This window comes from Thunnus thynnus, chromosome 22, assembly GCF_963924715.1.
Source record: "Thunnus thynnus chromosome 22, fThuThy2.1, whole genome shotgun sequence".
In the NCBI taxonomy this organism is placed as follows: Eukaryota; Metazoa; Chordata; class Actinopteri; order Scombriformes; family Scombridae; genus Thunnus; species Thunnus thynnus.
This window is the reverse complement of record NC_089538.1, coordinates 15429660-15448810: the sequence shown is the minus strand read 5'-3', so window position 1 is coordinate 15448810 and position 19151 is coordinate 15429660. Positions and strand designations below refer to the sequence as shown.

Below are 19151 nucleotides of genomic sequence, written 5' to 3'. Positions count from 1 at the left end.
TGTACACAGACACACACACACACACACACACACAAACAGAGAGAGAAATGAAACCATCAACGATTAGTCATCCAAAACCAAAAACATCATTTTTTATCCCATAAAGTGACACAGAGGTACATTTAAAAATGCAAACATTGTGGCACAAAGCTGGACTTAACAAACCTTTCCACAGCCTCTCTGAAGTATTTGGTCATGAACAGCATCTGCAGCACACTGTTCAAATAATCTGTTGCTCCCTGGTTTATCAAACTATGGTACTTGTCTGCTGGGATGAGATTTTTAATAATGCATGTTTATATGTATATGTATTATGTTTATATGTATGATATTATATAACACTTATCTTACCTTGAGAGGTAAAAATGCCGGCCATTTTCCCAGAGATTCATTTTGACACCTTCATTTGAAGTTCATATAGGCCTATAGGTCGTCAACTACAACACATTTTCTAGAAACTGATACACTGGATTACAAGAGAAATCCAAATGCAGGACAGAAGGAGGAGATATTAGCATACCCTCAGCTGGTATTTACAGATGAATTAACAGAAAGCCTCTGTTTTATATTCTTTAGTGAGTCAAAGCTGTTTTAGCAACAAGCCCATCCATTGTTGTTAATATAAGGTGTTTTAAACCTTTTATGTCAGACCCTAAATGTGAGGGCAGGGGGTACTAAACCAGAATTTACCACTCTTGGAAAGATTTGCTTTGCTCATGCTGCCTAGTACTGTTTTTTGTTGTTGTTGTTGTTGTTGTTTTTGTTTATTTGTTTGATTTTTTAGTCGTCATGTGTGGACAGATTAGGAGTGAAACTAATATGATTTGGAATTTTGACTATTTCTATTCATCATTTAGTTCACTGGAAAATATGAAGCTATTGGATCTTGAAATAAATGATCTTAATATATTACTTATAATCAGTTATACAGACTGGCTTTGTGAGGTTGTCATGTGAGGACAGATTAGGAGTAAAACTAATTAGAGTTGGACTTTTGACTATTTCTTTTCTTCATTTAGTTCACTCTAAAAATATGAAGTTATTAAATTTTGAAATAAATTGTCTTTACTATATTATGTATAATCAATTATAGTCTAGCTTCAGCACCTTTACACATTCAATTAGAGGAGATACAGAAGAGAAAAACACATCTGACTGTCCAGAACTCATGTGGATTCCTGTAAATGACTGTAAGTTTAAATAAATGAATGTGAAACTCTTATCTCAGAACACAGTGACACAACACAGTCTATTAGATTTATGATGACTTCATTTAGGACAGAGTTAGTGCTTGATTCTTTCAGTAATTCTCATTTTAGTACAATACATAACACTAAAATAAGACAACACATAATGGAAATAAAATATTTACATATATAGGTTATATATATATATATATATATAGGTTTACATGTAATATTTAATTTCCGTCAAACAATCTCTTGTCATAGATCATATTATACGTTACGTTCTGTGCCGTCTATTCATGTATCTTTGAGCAATTCAACATGAAAATAAAATGTTAGCCTATAGGTCGATACATTTGACTGTAAATTTTTTTTAAAAACTTCAAAGGATCAACAAAAGACAAAAAAAGTATGATCACTCAGCAAGTACATGTGAAATGAATTTTACACACACAAAAAACTTATTGCTTCATACCTTGACATTTTTGACGTTAAACATTTTTACATTTGTTGCACACACAAAACAATCCAAACAAACAAGATGATCTGCTGCATGGACTGAACCAGAATAAAAATCAAAAGAAACCCTCAAACTGCACTAACCAAAAACAAAGGAAAAAAGCAAAAAGCAAAGGAAAAATATATCATAGTTCTGCTGACAAAGTGTAAATTACCAAGTAGCTTATCAATCAACAGGATGAGAGTCTACAGCTATGCTAACAGCTCTGTGAGGCTGTACTTAGTCACAGCTGTGTTTTGAGCTAAATGCTAACATTAGCATGCTTACATGTTCACAATGACAATGCTTGCATGGGTCCTTACATATTGATATTTAGCAGGTATGTTTACCATGTTCACCTCTTAGTTCAGCGTCTTATGCTCACATTAACATAGCATTACATTTACATACTCACACAGCAGTAAACACAGGAGGAACATGCCAAATTATCTCACAATCAATCCAATACTTGTTGAAACTTTTCACTAAAAGCCAAAAATGTCACCCTTGTGGTGGCACTTGAGGAAAACTCAGGGGATCACCAAAGTCAGGAGGATTCATCCTCTGGGGTAATAAATGAACAAAATTCCAATCCATCCAATACATGTTAAGATTTTTCATTGCTGGACCAATAAACAGACAGTACCAATTATAGAGATCATCATTTAAACTAAAAAATATAAGAATCTTGTGAATCACTGCTAAAATATCTGTGTTATCATGGACAAAGTTTGTATTTCATTTTTATTCCGACTCTGAGATCTGGCCTGCACAAAAACAAAAAGTAGTTTTGTTTTGTCCCTTTTTTTCTTCTTTTTTCCCATCCACATCTTTTTTCTTACTTTTATGTTTTATTTCAGCAGCCTGTGTGTCAGGCACAACTCACAATATTTTGGCATTTGAATCAGTTGCAAGTTTGTCTCATCTCCTTCTTCTACACTTCCAATAAGTCTTTTGGTAGTGTTTCTTTGACTCATTCAGGTTCAAATTGCACACACTCATTGACAGATTGTCCTGTGGCTCTGTTTTTGGATTAGATTTTCTTTAAGCATTTATTTTAATAAATCTTACATCTTACATGACTCTACTGCTGCTTCTTGGGGTTTCCATCACAGTTATTCTTATGTTCTTCGTAACACTGCTTATTTTAATACCACTATCAGTTTTTTTTAATATTGTTTCTCAATTATCTTGACATAATATTATTTTAATAATATTTTTTTCTGCTTTGTACCATCTTTAACGTCCATCGTATCTTCCCTTAATCCAGATCTTGCATTTGGCTGAGAATTCACGTGTCTTGCCTTTTCGTCACTGCCAACTCTCTGGTTCTCTGTCAGTCTTCCCCTTCCTGCCAATCCTGCTTGTCGAGAAGAAGAGTCCTCCCTGTTTTGAATATTTTCATTCTGCTCTTTGGCTTGTTTCTCCATACCAACATCTTTATGTGTTGTAACACTGATTTCCTGCTTTACATTGTTTGGATACTCTACACCCTGACTGAAGTGCTGTTGTTTCTGTGATGGCCCTACCCTTTGTTCATTATCTCCTCTCTTTTGTTCTCTCTGTTGCTGATGTCTTTTACAAAAAGTGTTACTGATTCCCTGATTATCTTTTGGCATGTTCTGTTTACCATCACTATCTCTTCTATTGTTAAAATCCTCTGATCTTAGCACATATAATAGCGTCACACTCCCTGATGCTGATTCATCATCTCCAGTTTTTCTTTCCTTGTTACCTTTAACATTTATTTCCATCCTCTCCTCTTCTCCCTGTGTGTCCACACCAACAGGTTCAAGGTCATAATATTGTTTCTGTTTACCCTCCTGATCTTCATATATGTTTTGACATATATGAACATTGTCTTCATACTCCTTGTCATTCTTGTTGAGGTATTTTATGGAGGATTTTCTTTTTTTTGACTGACTGTCTCCAGTCTTTCCATCCTCTTCTGTCATCTGTGTATTGCTCATGTCATCTTGTTTGTTAAAATAACCATGCCCACCACTGACATCCTGTTTAAAATCACTAATATACGGTATGTTCTGTCTGACATCTCCTTCCACGTGTTCCTGTGATATTTTCTGTGTAACATCATCTAGTCCTCCATTGTAATTGCTCTGATCCCCTACATTCTGATCAGTGTGAGTTTCTACAGAGAACACTTTTCTCTTTTTTGCCTGGTCATCAGCTCCTGTCTTTCCTCCCATATCCTCCTCCTCAACCCTCATCATTTTCACTTGTCTAGACCCAAAACTGTGCATGTCTCTGCTCTCTTTCTCTTCATATCTGTCAATGGAAACAGCCTCTGCAGTGTCATTACTCACTTCTACTTTTTCCCCACCCTCATGGTTCTCTCTAATCTTTACAGCATCTTGAAGTTGCTCGACATTATCACTGATGTCCATTGGTAGGCCTTCAGAAGTGGACATCTCCCTGGTGTCTTGAGTACAAGTATCTGCAGCATCCGCTAGAAAGTAAGTATAAAATCAATCAAGTACCAAACAATTTGATGCAGTCATTCACACATACATAACTATAAGTATAATGAAAATGTATGCCTCTTACTTTTCTTTTTCCTGTAAAAAAGAAGATGAGCAGTCTGGGATCTAGAGGAAAAAATATAGAAAGAAAGTAAAGTTATTTTCATATCAGCAAACTGTACGGTGGGAAAGAAAAGACAGATGGACACTTACCTCTCAGCGTTATCCACCTGGAATGGCTGGTAATCAAGCTATTGATGAAAAGAATAACCAAGCATTTAGATGATTAAATAATTATCATATAAAGTAAATTTGGAACAATTTTCCACAATACTATAGTTGAAGTTATCATTCTTACCCTTGACACTCTGGCATCATCAAATTTATACCATATGTCATTATCATCAGACTTGATTGTTGCAGTGTAATGTCCACTTCTCAGATTTCCAAAATGATCTACAACTGCATATAGTTCATATATCTGATTCTGATCAGCAGTGGAAAAAAATTAGACATTAGGATCAGAATTTAAAAAGAAATGCAATGTGATGCCCATTCATCCTTCTCTAAATGTACACACACACGCACACACACAAATACATGCATAGGATATACTGTATATACATATGATTCATATATATCAATCTTAATGTTGTGTTTATGTTCATATTACTGTTATTGTGTACTGTCCAAATATTTGGACAAATTGTACTTAGATGTTTTGGTAACATTGTTCTTGAAACTTTCATGCTAATAAGGCCCTTTGAATGGAATTAAATTGAAATAAAATAGTAAAATATTCAGCATACCTCTGGTATCTGCAAGGTGAAGGGAATATTCACAAAGTGGTTGATTTTAACATACGCCATGTAACGGTAGTCAAACTCGAACCTTTTCAACTGCAGCATCAAAACGTCTGGATGATGTGTCATTAAAGATTTCTGAAAGAAAAACACCGGTCCCCAACATTAGTTGTTATGTCGTTATAATTCCCTTAAAACATCATAAACTCTTAATGTTATCATTGCACAACTATAGAGTTAATATACACAAATTAGATACTCACAAAAGTAGCATCAGCTTTGTCATCACACTTTTCACAATACATCTGGTTTTCTCCGCTGACCTCTGAGGTGCTAAAAAACTTCTCAATGCCATCCACCTGAAAAATACACTGATGTCATTTGCGTTTGAAATTAGCCTCTGCACAGATGTCCTAAACAGCTTTATGAGTGTGTCAGAGGTCAACTGATATTTAAAAGATTGTTTATGTTTATTATTTGGGGTATTTCCTACTGTTACCTGTTTTGTATTTGTCATCAGGGATCCTGCAATTTTTTTTTGTATAATTAAGTTTAATTAATTTAACAGGTTAATTCTTCATTTCTATGCAGGTAATGTTTATAATTCAATAAACAATTAACCTTAAGCTGCTTAATCGAACCTTTTGATAATGCATTAGGAGTTTGACAGAATAGAATGACTCTGTAATCAAATACTGACATAAAAGTTAAAAGACAGTCTTCACAAAAAGGTAGTGTTCTGGGGGTAGATATTGAACATCACTGTACTTGGTCTTACATGCATTTAAAAGTGACGATTAAAAAAGGGTGTCTGGCATGCCTCAGAGGCAGACTAAAGATGAGTTAGGAGGTTGGAGTAGAGCCAGGGCCATATAAAATTGTCGTCGGCATATAAATTGATAAAGTAGTGCTTAGATAATGTAAATAGTAAATGACCTAGACCAGACCCCTGTGGCACCCCATTATTGATTGCAAGAAGTCTCGACTCAACACCATCACCAACAACAGTCTGAGTTTTCTTGGCTTTCACTTCTCATAATTACATAAAAGATCTCTAGCGTTGTGTTTTGCACCATGTTTCAGCAAAGCATCTCTCACTGCCAGTTAAAACACACAAACAGAGGCTCCTGCTGTGCCATTGCCACTGGCAGGTGAGAGCCAATCCGCACTGCCCAACCTGCAAAAATATGCATTAATCAACCACCCGAACTTGACCCAACCTGCAAACTGCAACTTCTTTTTACCAACCATGTTCACTAAATACCAGTAGGCTCAGTGAGCTCTGGCCGGGGAGCAACGCACTGCTCTTTTGTTATGAAATGTTTTCTTACTACCACCTTTGGTCTACCAACAGAAAAAACAAAAGGGGTAAGCTATGTTCTGTTATCGCTCTAGAGCTTGTTGTCTGCTCCTTTATTGAGGAAATAATGTTGTTTATCTGTGCTCAGGAGTAGGCGACTTGTCATTGCGGGGGTGTTTTGTTGTGAAGTGTGTTGAGCTCGACAGAGGCAGCTAGCTGTCTCATTCACTGGAGAGCTAATATCTGCAGGGTGTTTCTACTCAGATAGCACTGTTGTTTTATTTTGTTGTTTTGTTGTGTCGTTATGCTGGTTGTTTGTTGATGTTTTCCAAAAGTTGACTCTAGCTCAACTTTCCGGCCACAGGCCAGTGTGGCGCCGCTGCAGCCAAAATGCCCACAGGCTAAACACACTACCTCCATGTGCATGAGACAAAGGCAGGACTGCACACAGTCACAAAGCCTGATAGCAAAGAAAGGCGCCATGTCAAACAAAAGGAGTCCAAAACGGACTTAAACTCCCATTATGCTCTGCTCAACTCTCGGCTCTCATTGGAAAAGACCCACCGGAAAAGCATGGGATTTCCTCTTCCCAGCCGTGACTTCACTGTCAGAACTTTACTTCCAACTGCCTGCACAGTTAATGAAAGGAATGAACTCCCGCACGTATGTTAAACTCTAACCAGGCCGCACAATCTCAACCTCGCTAGGCGAGTAGAGATTCCTCTGTGTTCAACCAAGCACAATTACCGGATCCGAAAGAAGCCGCTGTTGCAACCCAGCACTCCCTGTTTGCCTGCAGAAGAAAGAAAAGGATTTTTTCACGAAGACTTGTGAAGACTTGCCTCAACTCCGTGTTTTCACCACACCCCCACCGAAGATCAGCTGCCTTGAAACCCACCGATAGAGCATGAAGAACTGAGCCGGACCCGAAAGACGGACTGAAGATTAAGTCTGGGCAGAGATAGGTTACTGTGTTATTTTCAGCCTTACTGCTGTTGTTTGTTATGAGGTTAATGGACCATGAGTCCGGTTGCTGCTGCTGAGGATACTGTCAAGTATTGTTGTTGTTTGCTGCTTGCTAAATTGATTTGTGTCTGTCCGACTGCTTGTGATAACAGCTTGTTGACGGGGTCAGCGCTCAAATTCAAACCTTCACTGTTCATCCTATAATGTTAATATCTCTCGGATGTTGACATTCTCGGATCAACACCCTTTTGAGACTGTTGTAACTGTTTGGTTACTGGTCCCTGACTCTCAGGGTGGTGCCTCATTATTATTCATTCACATTAATATTTTTATTGATTTGTTATAATTAATCATTATTTTCGATAATGATTAATTACTGCTAATAACCAAACCTACTCCTAACTGAGTACCAACACCTTATTCAAATGAATGGGAGGACCAGCGTTTTCACTGTACCGCCTGATTTGGTCTGAATACAGCCTTAGTGGGAGAGAGGCAATGCACTAAGGAGCATACAAAAATATCACTTCCATTGGATTTTTGCAGAAAATCTGGCCTGGGTCCCTCACATAGAAATCAGTCCATAGGCTGTTACAGGCAACCAGGAAAGTCAGAGAAGGTCTCATTTTTTTACGTTATATTACTACCCGTTCACTAATTGACAATAAAAAACCATTAATACATGTAAATTGTTTCATAATTCTACATATAAAACCTTTAAGCCACCTGCTCTGACATCACTGAGCATTCAGCTGTCATGCTCAAAGATTTCGACACATGCATTAGAGGGCAGTGCAGCAGCATTTCTCTGTGGACCCCAGGAAGACTAGCAACGACTTTGAGGAGGCTATTGGGGATCTAAATAAAGAATTTCTCCCACCTGTATGATTCAATGCCATGTTCACACAAGACATTTACCATTGATTATATTCAAATCTCATCAGCTCTGCACTGAAAAACCTCATGTTGTATCTTTGTGGGTGTCTCCAAAACCTGTAAGACTGTCTGTTCAAATTTCATTATATAATGAAGTCCATTGGTGGATGACTTAAGCTCCATGTTAAGTTTAACTAGCTGAGATTTTTAGATGGACTGTGACACACCCCAAAAACATATAATATATAACAATATTTCCTAGTTTTTTATATACTAGTACAATGCCCGTTGAAAATGTGCCTGTTCAGAACAGGCCAATTGCTTATTTTTTCTTGAGAACCACATATATATGTCAATTGACAAATGTCTCGATTGAAACGATACGGATTTAATAAATTAAATGGTTTTAATCCAGACAGAAACTTCACCAGTGAGACTAAACTGAGGTTGAACCGTAGAAGCAGTTTACAGCCTTCCATTGGTTGATTCTGATGCCAATAAAATCAGGCTGCGTTCCTATTGGCTAGTTTTACTGCCTGTGCCTCTGTTTTTTTTCTCCTATGTATGCTCGTTCTTCTCTCTTGGGCACTTTAACTTAGAGGCGTGCGTGCCATTGTCCCACTCAGTAAGTCAGACCCCAGAAGCCCTGCCCTGTCGCTGCAGAGCGGAGCGGCTGATGGCTTGTTTATTCAGAGTTTAAGCTTATTAATATTAATCGTGCCGTGTGTCCAAACTGCACCAAATTCGACATTGTAATCCATTTGTTCCCCAGCAATGCACCAGCCAAGTGTCATCAAGAGATGTACGAAGGACATACAGACATACAGAGATTCCCTCCTTTAGTAGATAGATAGATCACAAATGTTTCACTCAGCTGACTTGATAAACTGAATATCTAGTCTGCCAATGATGCATTTAGTCTACTAAATGTCTCCTGACAAAAGAAAAATGTTTAAAAGTTTGCAGGTTTTCAGATCCTTACCACACTATAGTCTTCACTGGAGGAATCAACCAATGCAAGAGGAAGATGCCAAAATGGACCATCAGTGTTTGTCTCTGTACGACATTCAGAGCATTTGATCGTATGTGTCAACTCTCCATGGAAAATCTGAAAACAGAAAAAAACTGAAATTGATATTTAAAAAAAAACAAACAGATATTGATATAAAAGTGTTATGTTTAATTTCAGCTACAGATAATTTTCCTTGAGGCCATGTCTATTTGAGTTGATATTAATGATGAATTTACCTGCATTGCCTTAGAACTCATCAGACTTAATATCTTCTCAAAGTATTCAGCAGCATCACGTTGTTCAAACACTGAGGGTAGAAAGATTACAAATCATTTGGTATTTCATTTTGGATACTTTTGGTATCCCTTATAACTAAAGAAAAAATAAAAACACAAACTCTGTACTACTACAGGGGCTATCTCCTAACACCAGAAAATCTATTTGGCTTAAAGGTTCTATATGTAAAATTATGAAGCAATTTACATTAATTATTATATTATTATTATAATATTAATGGTTTTTTATTGCCAATGAGTGAACAGGTAGTAATATAACGTAAAAAAATGAGACCTTCCCCGACTTCCTCAGTTGCCTGTAACAGCCTGTGGACAGATTTTTATGTGAGGACCCAGGCCGGATTTTCCACAAAAACCCAGTGGATGTGATATTTTTGCATGCTCCCAAGTGCCTTGCTTCTCTTCCACTAAGGCCATATTCAGACTAAATCAGGCAGTGCGGTGAAAACGCCAGTCCTCTCATTAATTTGAATGGGGGAGTACGTTTAGCCGGCAGGCGTTTTGGCCGCAGCAGCGCTGCATCGGCCTGCGGCCAGAAAGTTGAGCCAGAGTCAAGTTTTGGAAAACATCAACAAACAACCAGCATAACAACACAACAAAAACGGTGCTATCTGAGTAGAAACACCCTGCAGATATTAGCTCTCCAGCTAACGAGACAGCTAGCTGCCTAAATTGACCACAACACATTTCACAACAAAACTCCCCTGCAATCACAAGTCGCCCTCTCCCTAACACACACAGCTAAATAACATTATTTCCTCAACAAAGGAGCAGACAACAAGCTCCAGAGTGATAACAGAACATAGGTTACCCCTTTTGTTTTTATGTTGGTACACCAAAGGTAGTAATAAGCACACATCTCACAACAAAATCGAAGCCTGTTGCTCCCCAGCCACAGCTCACTCAGCCTAGCAGTGTTTAGTAAACACCTGTGTGTGTGTTTGTTTGTTTGATTGTGTGTGAGCAAGTGAGCATGCGCACATACAACAAGGAAGGGGGCTGACTGCAGTGAGAGATGCTTTTTACCATACAATTTACTGTATGTTAAAACTTTTTGTGCATACAATGCAGATCTAAATCACAAGGTATTACACTTCATGTAACCTAAATTTGAACTGAGAAAATTTCCACCAAATAAGTTTTGGTCCTCTGACATGTAGCCTATTCAAAGACTTTGTTGTTCCATGTGCCAATTTACTGTATTAACTCTGGATTTTCTAGGATTCGGGACTGACCGTATATCAGATATGCTGTCTATTAATGAGACTTAATTTACTGATAACTGTTAAAGTGTTCTGCACACAAGATGCAGATATCTAAATCACTAGATATTATTTTAGGCTGTACTACTACATGTAATTACCCAAAGTAACTGTAACTTTGGTCATGTAAGGTGTAAAGAATATACTGTACCATTCTTGATGCCCAGCTTCTTTGTGATGTTAAAGGTGTAAACTGGATTATATCTCTTTAAGTCTTCAAACAAGTTTTTAAGATGAAGCTCAAAACACTCAGTGTCAGGATTTTCACTGGTGTGCCTACAGAAAGTAAATACAGACCATGAGTGGTGCAGAACAGCACTAACCTCAGTTCAGTTCAAATAAAGACAACATTATATTGAAATATAAGTTTTGTAACAAACCTTTCCACAGCTTCTTTGAACTCTTTGGTCATGAACAACACCTGCAGCACACTGTTCAAGTAACACGTAGCTCCTTGGTTCATCAAGCCATAGTACTTAATATCAGCCGCTGGGAGAACATTAATACAGGCGCCATACTGCAGAACGGTCTTCATGCCATTACTATGGATGATAAAACACGCAACAGCACATATTGTATATCTTACCTGGAGAGGTAAAACCATGGTTAAGAAACCGTCGATCATTTTCCACCAATGTATTCATTTTGATTCCTTTTGGATATCAGTCCTCTTTTACCTCGGTGCAAAGTATTTGCAGTTGACACTCAGTTGCTGAAAATCAGTAGGCCTAGTTATTTTAAGAACGAATACAAATTCATGACAAAAAAACTGAGCAGAAATACCTTCAGTTGTAAGATTCGCACTTTCAAGACATTTCCCCAGATTCCTGTAAAACAAGTTGTCCTCTCTGTTTATTCTCGATGGACACGAACAGTCCTATCTCTATATCCTGCTAAATATAACCTTCCCGAAGCTTTCTTTCGCTTGTGGAAACGCCTGCTGGAAGGCTGCATTCAGAGTGTGTCGGAAATATTGGATTTGTTTACAGACGGCTCACACGTCTAACAACGAAACTGAATATTATTCGCGAGAAAAAAAGGTAATAGATTCAAAGAAACACATAGCCTAGACCTACGTGTGTCATATAACCATAAAATGTGTCATATAATAAACCACAAGCCTCTCTACCGTAGTTCAACAACCAATATAGGAGTTTTGTATAACCTAAAATAAATAGTAACATGTAGGATCTCTTTTCAGGAAGACATCAATGCAGCATATGCAGCTGGAAATATATATATATATATATATATATATATATATATATATATATATATATATATATATATATATATAATGTAATAAAGTGAGAAATAGCAAATTGTAATAAAGTGAGAAATAGCAAATTGCCTACTTGTGTATGATATATTGAAGCTAATATCATTTCTATATTCAAAACGTAAGAGTTATTTTCCTTTTGCATATCACAAAATCCATATAGTCACACTAGAGGTGTTGTGATTTTGTTCATAAATTTGATCAAATGGGTTTGTACTAAATTCCCTTGAAAGATTTGTATATTGCTGATGTAGAATGTAATTATCCAACTTTCTATAATGTGATGCAACTTAAAGAGATTTGACAGTTTTAGATATTGTTGTAGGTCACTAAAACCCTTTCAGGGAGCCATGGTGGACACTGTATAACAATTAGCTTTCTTATTCGTCAGAAAATAGCGATGAGACTTTCATATTGTTGTTACCTGTCTTGTATATGTGGGTTCTTAGTGTAGGACTCCTAATATCTACATGTTGAAGTAAAGATGAAGCATTAGTGAAGACATTTTTATTTAACAACAAACATTTTAGAAGTAACATGAACTTTGAACAAGAATGTTGCAATAAAATATCCTATACAGTAAAATCTTTAAAAATCTGTAAACAAATATATGACATAAAACAACAGCCAGCAGAAGGACGAGGAGTTGGAAGAACACTAGGAGATGAAGATGGTGATGGTCTCTCTGCCTCCATCAAGCTGCCAGTCCTCCAGGAACCCTTATCACCATCTGGATGACGGACTTGTGCTGGATCCCATATTCAGACAACAGTTTGGAGTCTCCCTCCAGGCTCTTGTTTGTGAAGATCAGCCGCAGAGTGTCCAAACTCTCTCCTATACACACACACGCACGCACGCGCGCGCGCACACACACGCACACACACACACACACACACACACACACACAGAAACAAAATCAGTCGTCAGTCATCCAAAACCAAAAACAACATTCCTCAGCCCTTAAAAGTTCACTTTCAAGTTCAACTTCAAATTAAAGTTCTCAGCCCTGCAACCATAGAACAGTTCTCTTAATTATGGGACTTTAATGTGACTGAAAACAGTAATGGATTGAAATCGCAGGTCGGAATCAGCTGAAGTTCAAAATAGGCTAAATCAAGGTCGTCCACTTTTCAGGGAAAACAAAACTAAAGCTTCCTCGTCTGCTGACTATATTGAACACATAATGTATCTGTATTTCTAGACATCCTGTTATATTTTAAAACATACAACAATATATTTATAGAAGAGAATTCACAATTTCACTATTCAGTGTATTGTTTTTAGTTGCATTAGCCCACCTGTGCTCCCGGGAAGCCTCTCTGCTATCTTTTCCTTCAGCTGCAGCACTGTCATACTCTGCATCTGCTCCTCTGTGTTGCACAGGTCGATCACCATCTTCTCCCCCCTTAAACCATGAACAACGACCTGGTAGAGTTTTCCCATTCTGCGCTGCTTCTGTGTGCGAGCTGCTGCTCCTGTCAGGTTCTGTCGCTGAGAGCCAATGCCTCTTCAGGGTGTTGACTGAAATAACCAAATGATCTGACGTCAGAGAGGGGCAAGGGATACTTTCACTTTCATCTTAACAAAAATGTAACAACAGTAATACATATTTTAATCTCCTCAGCGTCAAGAACTGTTTTAAAATGTATTCAAACCTTTATTTAACCACCTTTACTTTCAATGGTGCCCTGACACACACATGAAAACTGTAAGCTGCTTAAATTGATCAAAGGGAAATAGTGTGTCTAATTTTATTTGTCTTTGTAGACTGTTCCATGTTTATGGGGCGTGATAACTAAAAGACATTTTTCTCACAGTGTTCTCAAAGTGAGATTTCCTGTCATCGAGTGTGGTACATCGATGGATGCAGATGCAGGTGGCTTTTTGTAGTTGTTCTCAAACATTTTCACGTCAAGGACCCCTAAACTGAGACAAATTAGACCAAAGACCCTCATGTGATAAGACTTTTGCTTTTAGATGTCATATTACAGAAAGTGTATGAAACCAATGACGAAAACAGTAATACATACTGTCATTGTGTTACTTATGGATGGAATTATAGTGAAAATAAATTATTCTCCTTTTTGCTGGGGACCCCTGGAGCCCCCTCAATGACCTATGGGGGTCCCCAAACCCCACTTTGAGAACCACTGGTTTACTGAGTAAGGCTTTATAAATCATAAATAAATAAAATACAATGATGTTTCCTTCTCAGGGTCAAAGGTGGCCATCCCATTTTCTGATAATTTCACAATGGTGAGTCCTGAAAGTGTCTCTGGTAACAAATAATCTAATGAAAGATATTGAGGCAGAGGTGTGCATATAGATAACATTGCCGTAGTCCAGTACAGATAAAAATGTTGTAAATGCAAAGTGAAAGCTAATTTCCCTGTTTTTGTGAAACACACAGGCAGGATGACATGTGATCACATCAATTCCTTTATAACTATACAGTATGTGCTTTTATTGCCTCTTCCTATTTTTCATAACAGCATCGAGTCTTGCCATAAAATCCCTTGGAAATCGCCCGATATTCCAGCAGCGCTTGTTCACCACCGTCTCCACATTCTGGATGTTTTATTAAAAGCTGCTGTGTGAAGAGGAAAAAAATAAAAGTGATCATTTTGTGTATAACCTTTGCATTTAAATGTGATTCTCTGTGGTTTACAATTTTGTGGAAAGCAGGACTGGCTCCCTTTCTGCTGAACTTTGCTCGTACCCCTGATACTATAAATGAACTGTCTTTCTGAATACAATGCCTGATCTGTGTACCACATTTATGTATTTAATGATGTAGCGTTGAAACCCCATTAATCTGAGACAAGAGTGTACCCTCATTAGGGGAATGCCTTAATTTAATCATTGATGTGTTTCCCCTCATTGAATGTAACTATTGACTCTTTGTTCTTATGCATATAAAAACTCTGATGACGATGCACTCGGTATTGATTCCTCGGTGGTCGCTGACTGTCACTTTGTAGGTTTCAGTCCTTTTGCGCAAAAGCTAAATACACAAAGACAAATTTCTCTTTGTTGGTCTCCTTTATTCGGTCAACTTCCACCACACTGTGAAACAACTTATTAATAACATAGTGTAAAATAATATTCATAAACAGTATCTAAATAATTATTAATATAGGAGAATGTAAATAAATACCTTTAAAGTAAAAGTAAAGTCAAATAAAGACCTTTTACCCACAAATAAGCGCATACATCAAAGCTGCCTGTAGCCTTAATAATGCTTAAAAATAAATCAAATGATATAGACAGAATCTAGAGCTACTAACTTGCATTCACGTGACTTCTTGTAACTACCAGGAAGAAATCGAAAGTGAGAATGAACCTGCATGGGTGTATTACTGATCACTGTACTACTGACAGCGACACAGCCGGCAGCCTCAGTGTTTACTGAGTGCAGACAGAGAAGCAGTTTGTCCACGGAGGAAAGAGAGGCTGATCTAAAACAAAATGTCTACACAGAATCAGGAGGAAAAAAGATACGACCCCAGAGACACGACTCTGAAATTTGTCAACAGACCAGATGATCTGGATCCACTACGTAAGTACTAAGAAGAAATGACCCAAAGTATTTATACTGTGGCACTCTGCAAGGTCTCCTAAACTCATGTTTGTTATTTGTAATGGTTTCATTACTGTGGTGCTTACATAAAGTTAACTAAATCAAGTCAATTCACGCACCCAGTGGTGCTGCTGCTGAACTTTCGGGATGAGATTTTGGCACTGTCGTATAAATTTCACTTTGTTGACATGTAACGAAAGATGGCTATGTAAAACATTATTTTATATTTTCCTCTCTATAGGAAGGTATGTGGGATCAGTTGTGCAAATATGTGACTGTGATGCTGAGTATAATGTGTCTTGCTGTTGTGCTCTTCAGCCCCAGAGGAAGGAGACCAGGGTCTCCGAGCAGAGATGTCCTGCGGTCATGCCGTCACTCCAGAGTCGCTCACTGGGTGGTGTCGCAGTCTGCTGGATCAGGTACTTTCCACTACCTTACTGACACTAAACAGGGTGTGTTTAGCTCCATCCGTCATAAGAGTTAGTTTCCCAAATCTGTCTCCTAAGAATTACTTTCCATTTACTGTAATATGGGTCCATTCAGGGCAGTTTGAAGCCCCCACAAAGGCATTTTGACAATATATTAATTCAATTAAATTCAAAATACTTCATCCCCCAGGGGAGCTTGCAAAAACAAGTACACAACACAAAAACATAGAAGAACAGAGGAAAATAGTTGAAATGTTGTGTTAATGGCAGAGATTAATCTATAGCTCGATATCCAACACCATAAAGGCTACCATATTTTCTATTTTGATACATGTTTCCTTAAAATTGGCAACGGCACACTGACTTTTAACTACTAATTGTACATCTTTTTCATCTTCAAATTTTAAAATTTTATTTTATTCTTGGAAACTAAGACACATTTCTACAGTGTCATGTCCTCAGTTTGTAAGTGTGCAGTTTTTCCAGGTCTGATCTGAGTTTAAATGTTTTAGTCATTTAAAGTGTTGTCGATTAATTATTCTGAATTAAACCTCTCTCAAGTCTACATGTACGGGATATTCAACTGGCTGCTGTGATGGCAACCCTAGACAGGTACACCACATCTTGGAGTGGCCATATTACCTAATCTGTTCTTTAATTTCTAGGGCCAGTACAAATTTAAGTGCCCTGCTTTGAAGGACGGCACCTTACACAAGTGTGATGCTGAGTGGTCTTATCAAGAGGTGCGCAGGCTGGCAGTGCTGACAGCTGAAGAGATGCAGTACTTTGAAGAGAACATCGCTCGTCTGGCTGCTACAGAATACTGTGAATTCAAAACAGTGAGTGCTTCTACCTTCAAAAAGATACAGACTGGGTCAATTATGGGTTCAGCAGAGATTGTTTTTTTCTATAACATCCAGTAATCATGAAAAACACATAGATAACTTAATGTTTCTCACATCCTTTCCAACAGTGTCCTGGGTGCAAAACCTGTGTGGAGAGAGAGGACCTCACCAATCTCTGTGTGCATTGCACAATCTGCACAGCAGATAAGCAGAAAGTCTATGAGTTCTGCTGGCAGTGTCTGCAGCAGTGGAAAGGTAAAGCTCCACGCTCTGACCGCTGTGACAACAATGGCTGTGTCAACCATGACCTCGAGCTGCTCAAGAAGTGCAAGATGACTGCCCTCCCTCAGGTGGAAGGGGTCAACGAGTGTCCCTCCATCCGGGCCTGTCCCACCTGTGGTCAGAGGGTGGAGCACGACAAGACGGGCTGCAAGAACGTCCTGTGTCCTCGCTGTCAGATTGAGTTCTGCTTTGTGTGTCTGAAGCTCACTCCTGAGTGCCTGAAGACAAGTTCCTACTTCATCCCCTGCAGTGGTGGTGTGGCTCCCAGACAAACCTCCATACCCGTGTGGCACAGAAACTAAGAGGGAATATGCACTCACAATCTGTACTCATAATGTGTATTTACAGCTTTCTTCTGTCACACTAAACTTTTCCTGTTAGATTTCATTGGGAGATGCTCATTGCAACAGTAACCAAACATGTAGTCTTCATTTAAATAAATATTATTACAACATATCTGCTGTATTCACTTAATTCTGTATAATTCACATTTTTTTCTTTTGCCACTCAAGGTTAATTCCAAATTAAGGTCTGCTCAATGATGGTTCATCATTAATAACTGCATCACTTAATAAAGTTTACATCCACATGAAAGCAGAATGTCTATGTTTTCTCCAAATATGGGACTGAATTTGCTGGATGTTGTACAAGATAAACAAGAGTCAAATTATAACGTTTATTCACATGCAATATAAAATTCAAAATACCAAATAGATATTTTACATGAAGCATAAAGAAGGTAAAGAAGTGTAAAAATTTGCACAACCCTATGACCTTTCATCCTAAACAAAACCTGTTGTGGAATCAATTTTGCAGCAGAGGTCCAGTAGCACCCTATAGGTCAATCATCAAATAACCCTGCACAATAATGACACTGATGACAAAAAGCGCTTTAATTTCCAATAAAATCTGAAAAATTGTCAAAAAAGATTTTTTTTAAAAAATATTTCTTAACATTTTGGGGAAAAAACAACAGACCCTTGACTTACTGACAAAATTACACTTAAAAATTTTCTTAATATCTTTGAGTGCCATGATTTTCCATGAGCATGAGCCCATAAAAATGCTTCAGTTTAATACTAAGGTCTGGAAAGCCTTGCATGTGACTACAAAGCAAAGAGAATTAAAATAAGAACTAGTACAGACTACATCATATTAAGAGTTAAGGATTTAAGGATACAATTCAGAGGTTTTTAACCAGCTTTATGGTGGCTATAAACAGCTCCACAGAGTGTTTATCATTTACAGGGACAAGACAAGGTCAAAAAACTTGTTTTTAACAAGGTTAGTGCAAATAATCAGTGTGTGCTGGTCAGTATTAATCTGATTTTTGTTTGTTTTGCAGCCACATCAGTTAATTTAAAAGTACAAAGACATTTTAAAAAATCATAAGTAATACAACACAATACAACTTTATTAGAGTCCAACACTGTTATTTTAAAAGATCCCTGATTCTGTGTCATCCAAAACCTGATACATAACTCAAGTAGAAAAAAGTAGACTGTATGATTTTGTCCATTGAATCCTGAAGTGACGACCAAATGGCAATAACTCTAAACTAAACAAGAAGGGTACAGGACAGAGACGGATAGCAGCAGCCTGACTTACTCCAATAATTTTGCTTGTCACTTCTTGTTTGAACTGTTGAGGTGAAACTTGTTAATGTGATGTAGAGAGCATCTTGCTGTCTGTCTGTGTGGCTTCTTTGAGTGTCTGGTAGGAAATCCTCTGCATTAATCTTTCCGGAGATGGCTTGACTGTTGCTAGTTGTGCCTCACTTTTGGCATATTCTTGGTCTGATATCACTTCCAAGTGATGTATGTGTATGTGCGCACATATTGTACATGTATAATTTTCTCCCTTTTCTTCATTCAGTAGCTTTCCTCCTGTCCTCTTTGGACAATAATGCCATGCTACATGCTTTAATTTGATTTTATGTGACCAGTACCTGTTGCAAAATAACCAGGCAAATTTCTGTGGTTCATGTGAGTCAAAATGGTTGGTTACAGTGTCCCAGTCTGTCCATAGTTCAGGACTTCATGTGTACAGATAGTGG

The 19151-nt window shown here is 37.8% G+C and overlaps 2 protein-coding genes across 5 annotated transcripts; one reads left to right on the top strand and one right to left on the bottom strand.

The window, feature by feature from the left end:
* Positions 1-1279: 1279 nt before the first annotated feature.
* Positions 1280-11610, bottom strand: LOC137174756 (uncharacterized). 4 transcript variants are annotated; one of them, XM_067580215.1, is made up of 12 exons: positions 11465-11610; positions 11268-11393; positions 11062-11170; positions 10833-10957; positions 9360-9430; positions 9094-9219; positions 5233-5328; positions 4976-5107; positions 4525-4653; positions 4380-4417; positions 4252-4292; positions 1280-4153 (listed from the first exon to the last, which is right to left on the bottom strand). In XM_067580215.1, exons 2-12 carry the CDS (start codon positions 11323-11325, stop codon positions 2889-2891), a joined length of 2190 nt encoding a protein of 729 aa, XP_067436316.1. In that variant the 5' UTR covers positions 11326-11393; positions 11465-11610; the 3' UTR covers positions 1280-2888. The 4 variants fall into 4 exon arrangements, with proteins under 4 accessions (XP_067436316.1, XP_067436317.1, XP_067436318.1 ...); XM_067580216.1 differs by lacking the exon at positions 11268-11393 and having other exon boundaries at positions 11062-11223; XM_067580217.1 differs by lacking the exon at positions 11465-11610 and having other exon boundaries at positions 1280-3881; positions 4017-4153; positions 11062-11389.
* Positions 11611-15321: 3711 nt separating this feature from the next.
* On the top strand, positions 15322-17689 carry si:ch211-212k18.15 (uncharacterized protein LOC563681 homolog). Its single transcript, XM_067579437.1, has 4 exons — positions 15322-15519; positions 15859-15959; positions 16634-16807; positions 16942-17689. Exons 1-4 carry the CDS (start codon positions 15429-15431, stop codon positions 17395-17397), a joined length of 822 nt encoding a protein of 273 aa, XP_067435538.1. The 5' UTR covers positions 15322-15428; the 3' UTR covers positions 17398-17689.
* The last annotated feature ends 1462 nt before the right edge of the window (positions 17690-19151 follow it).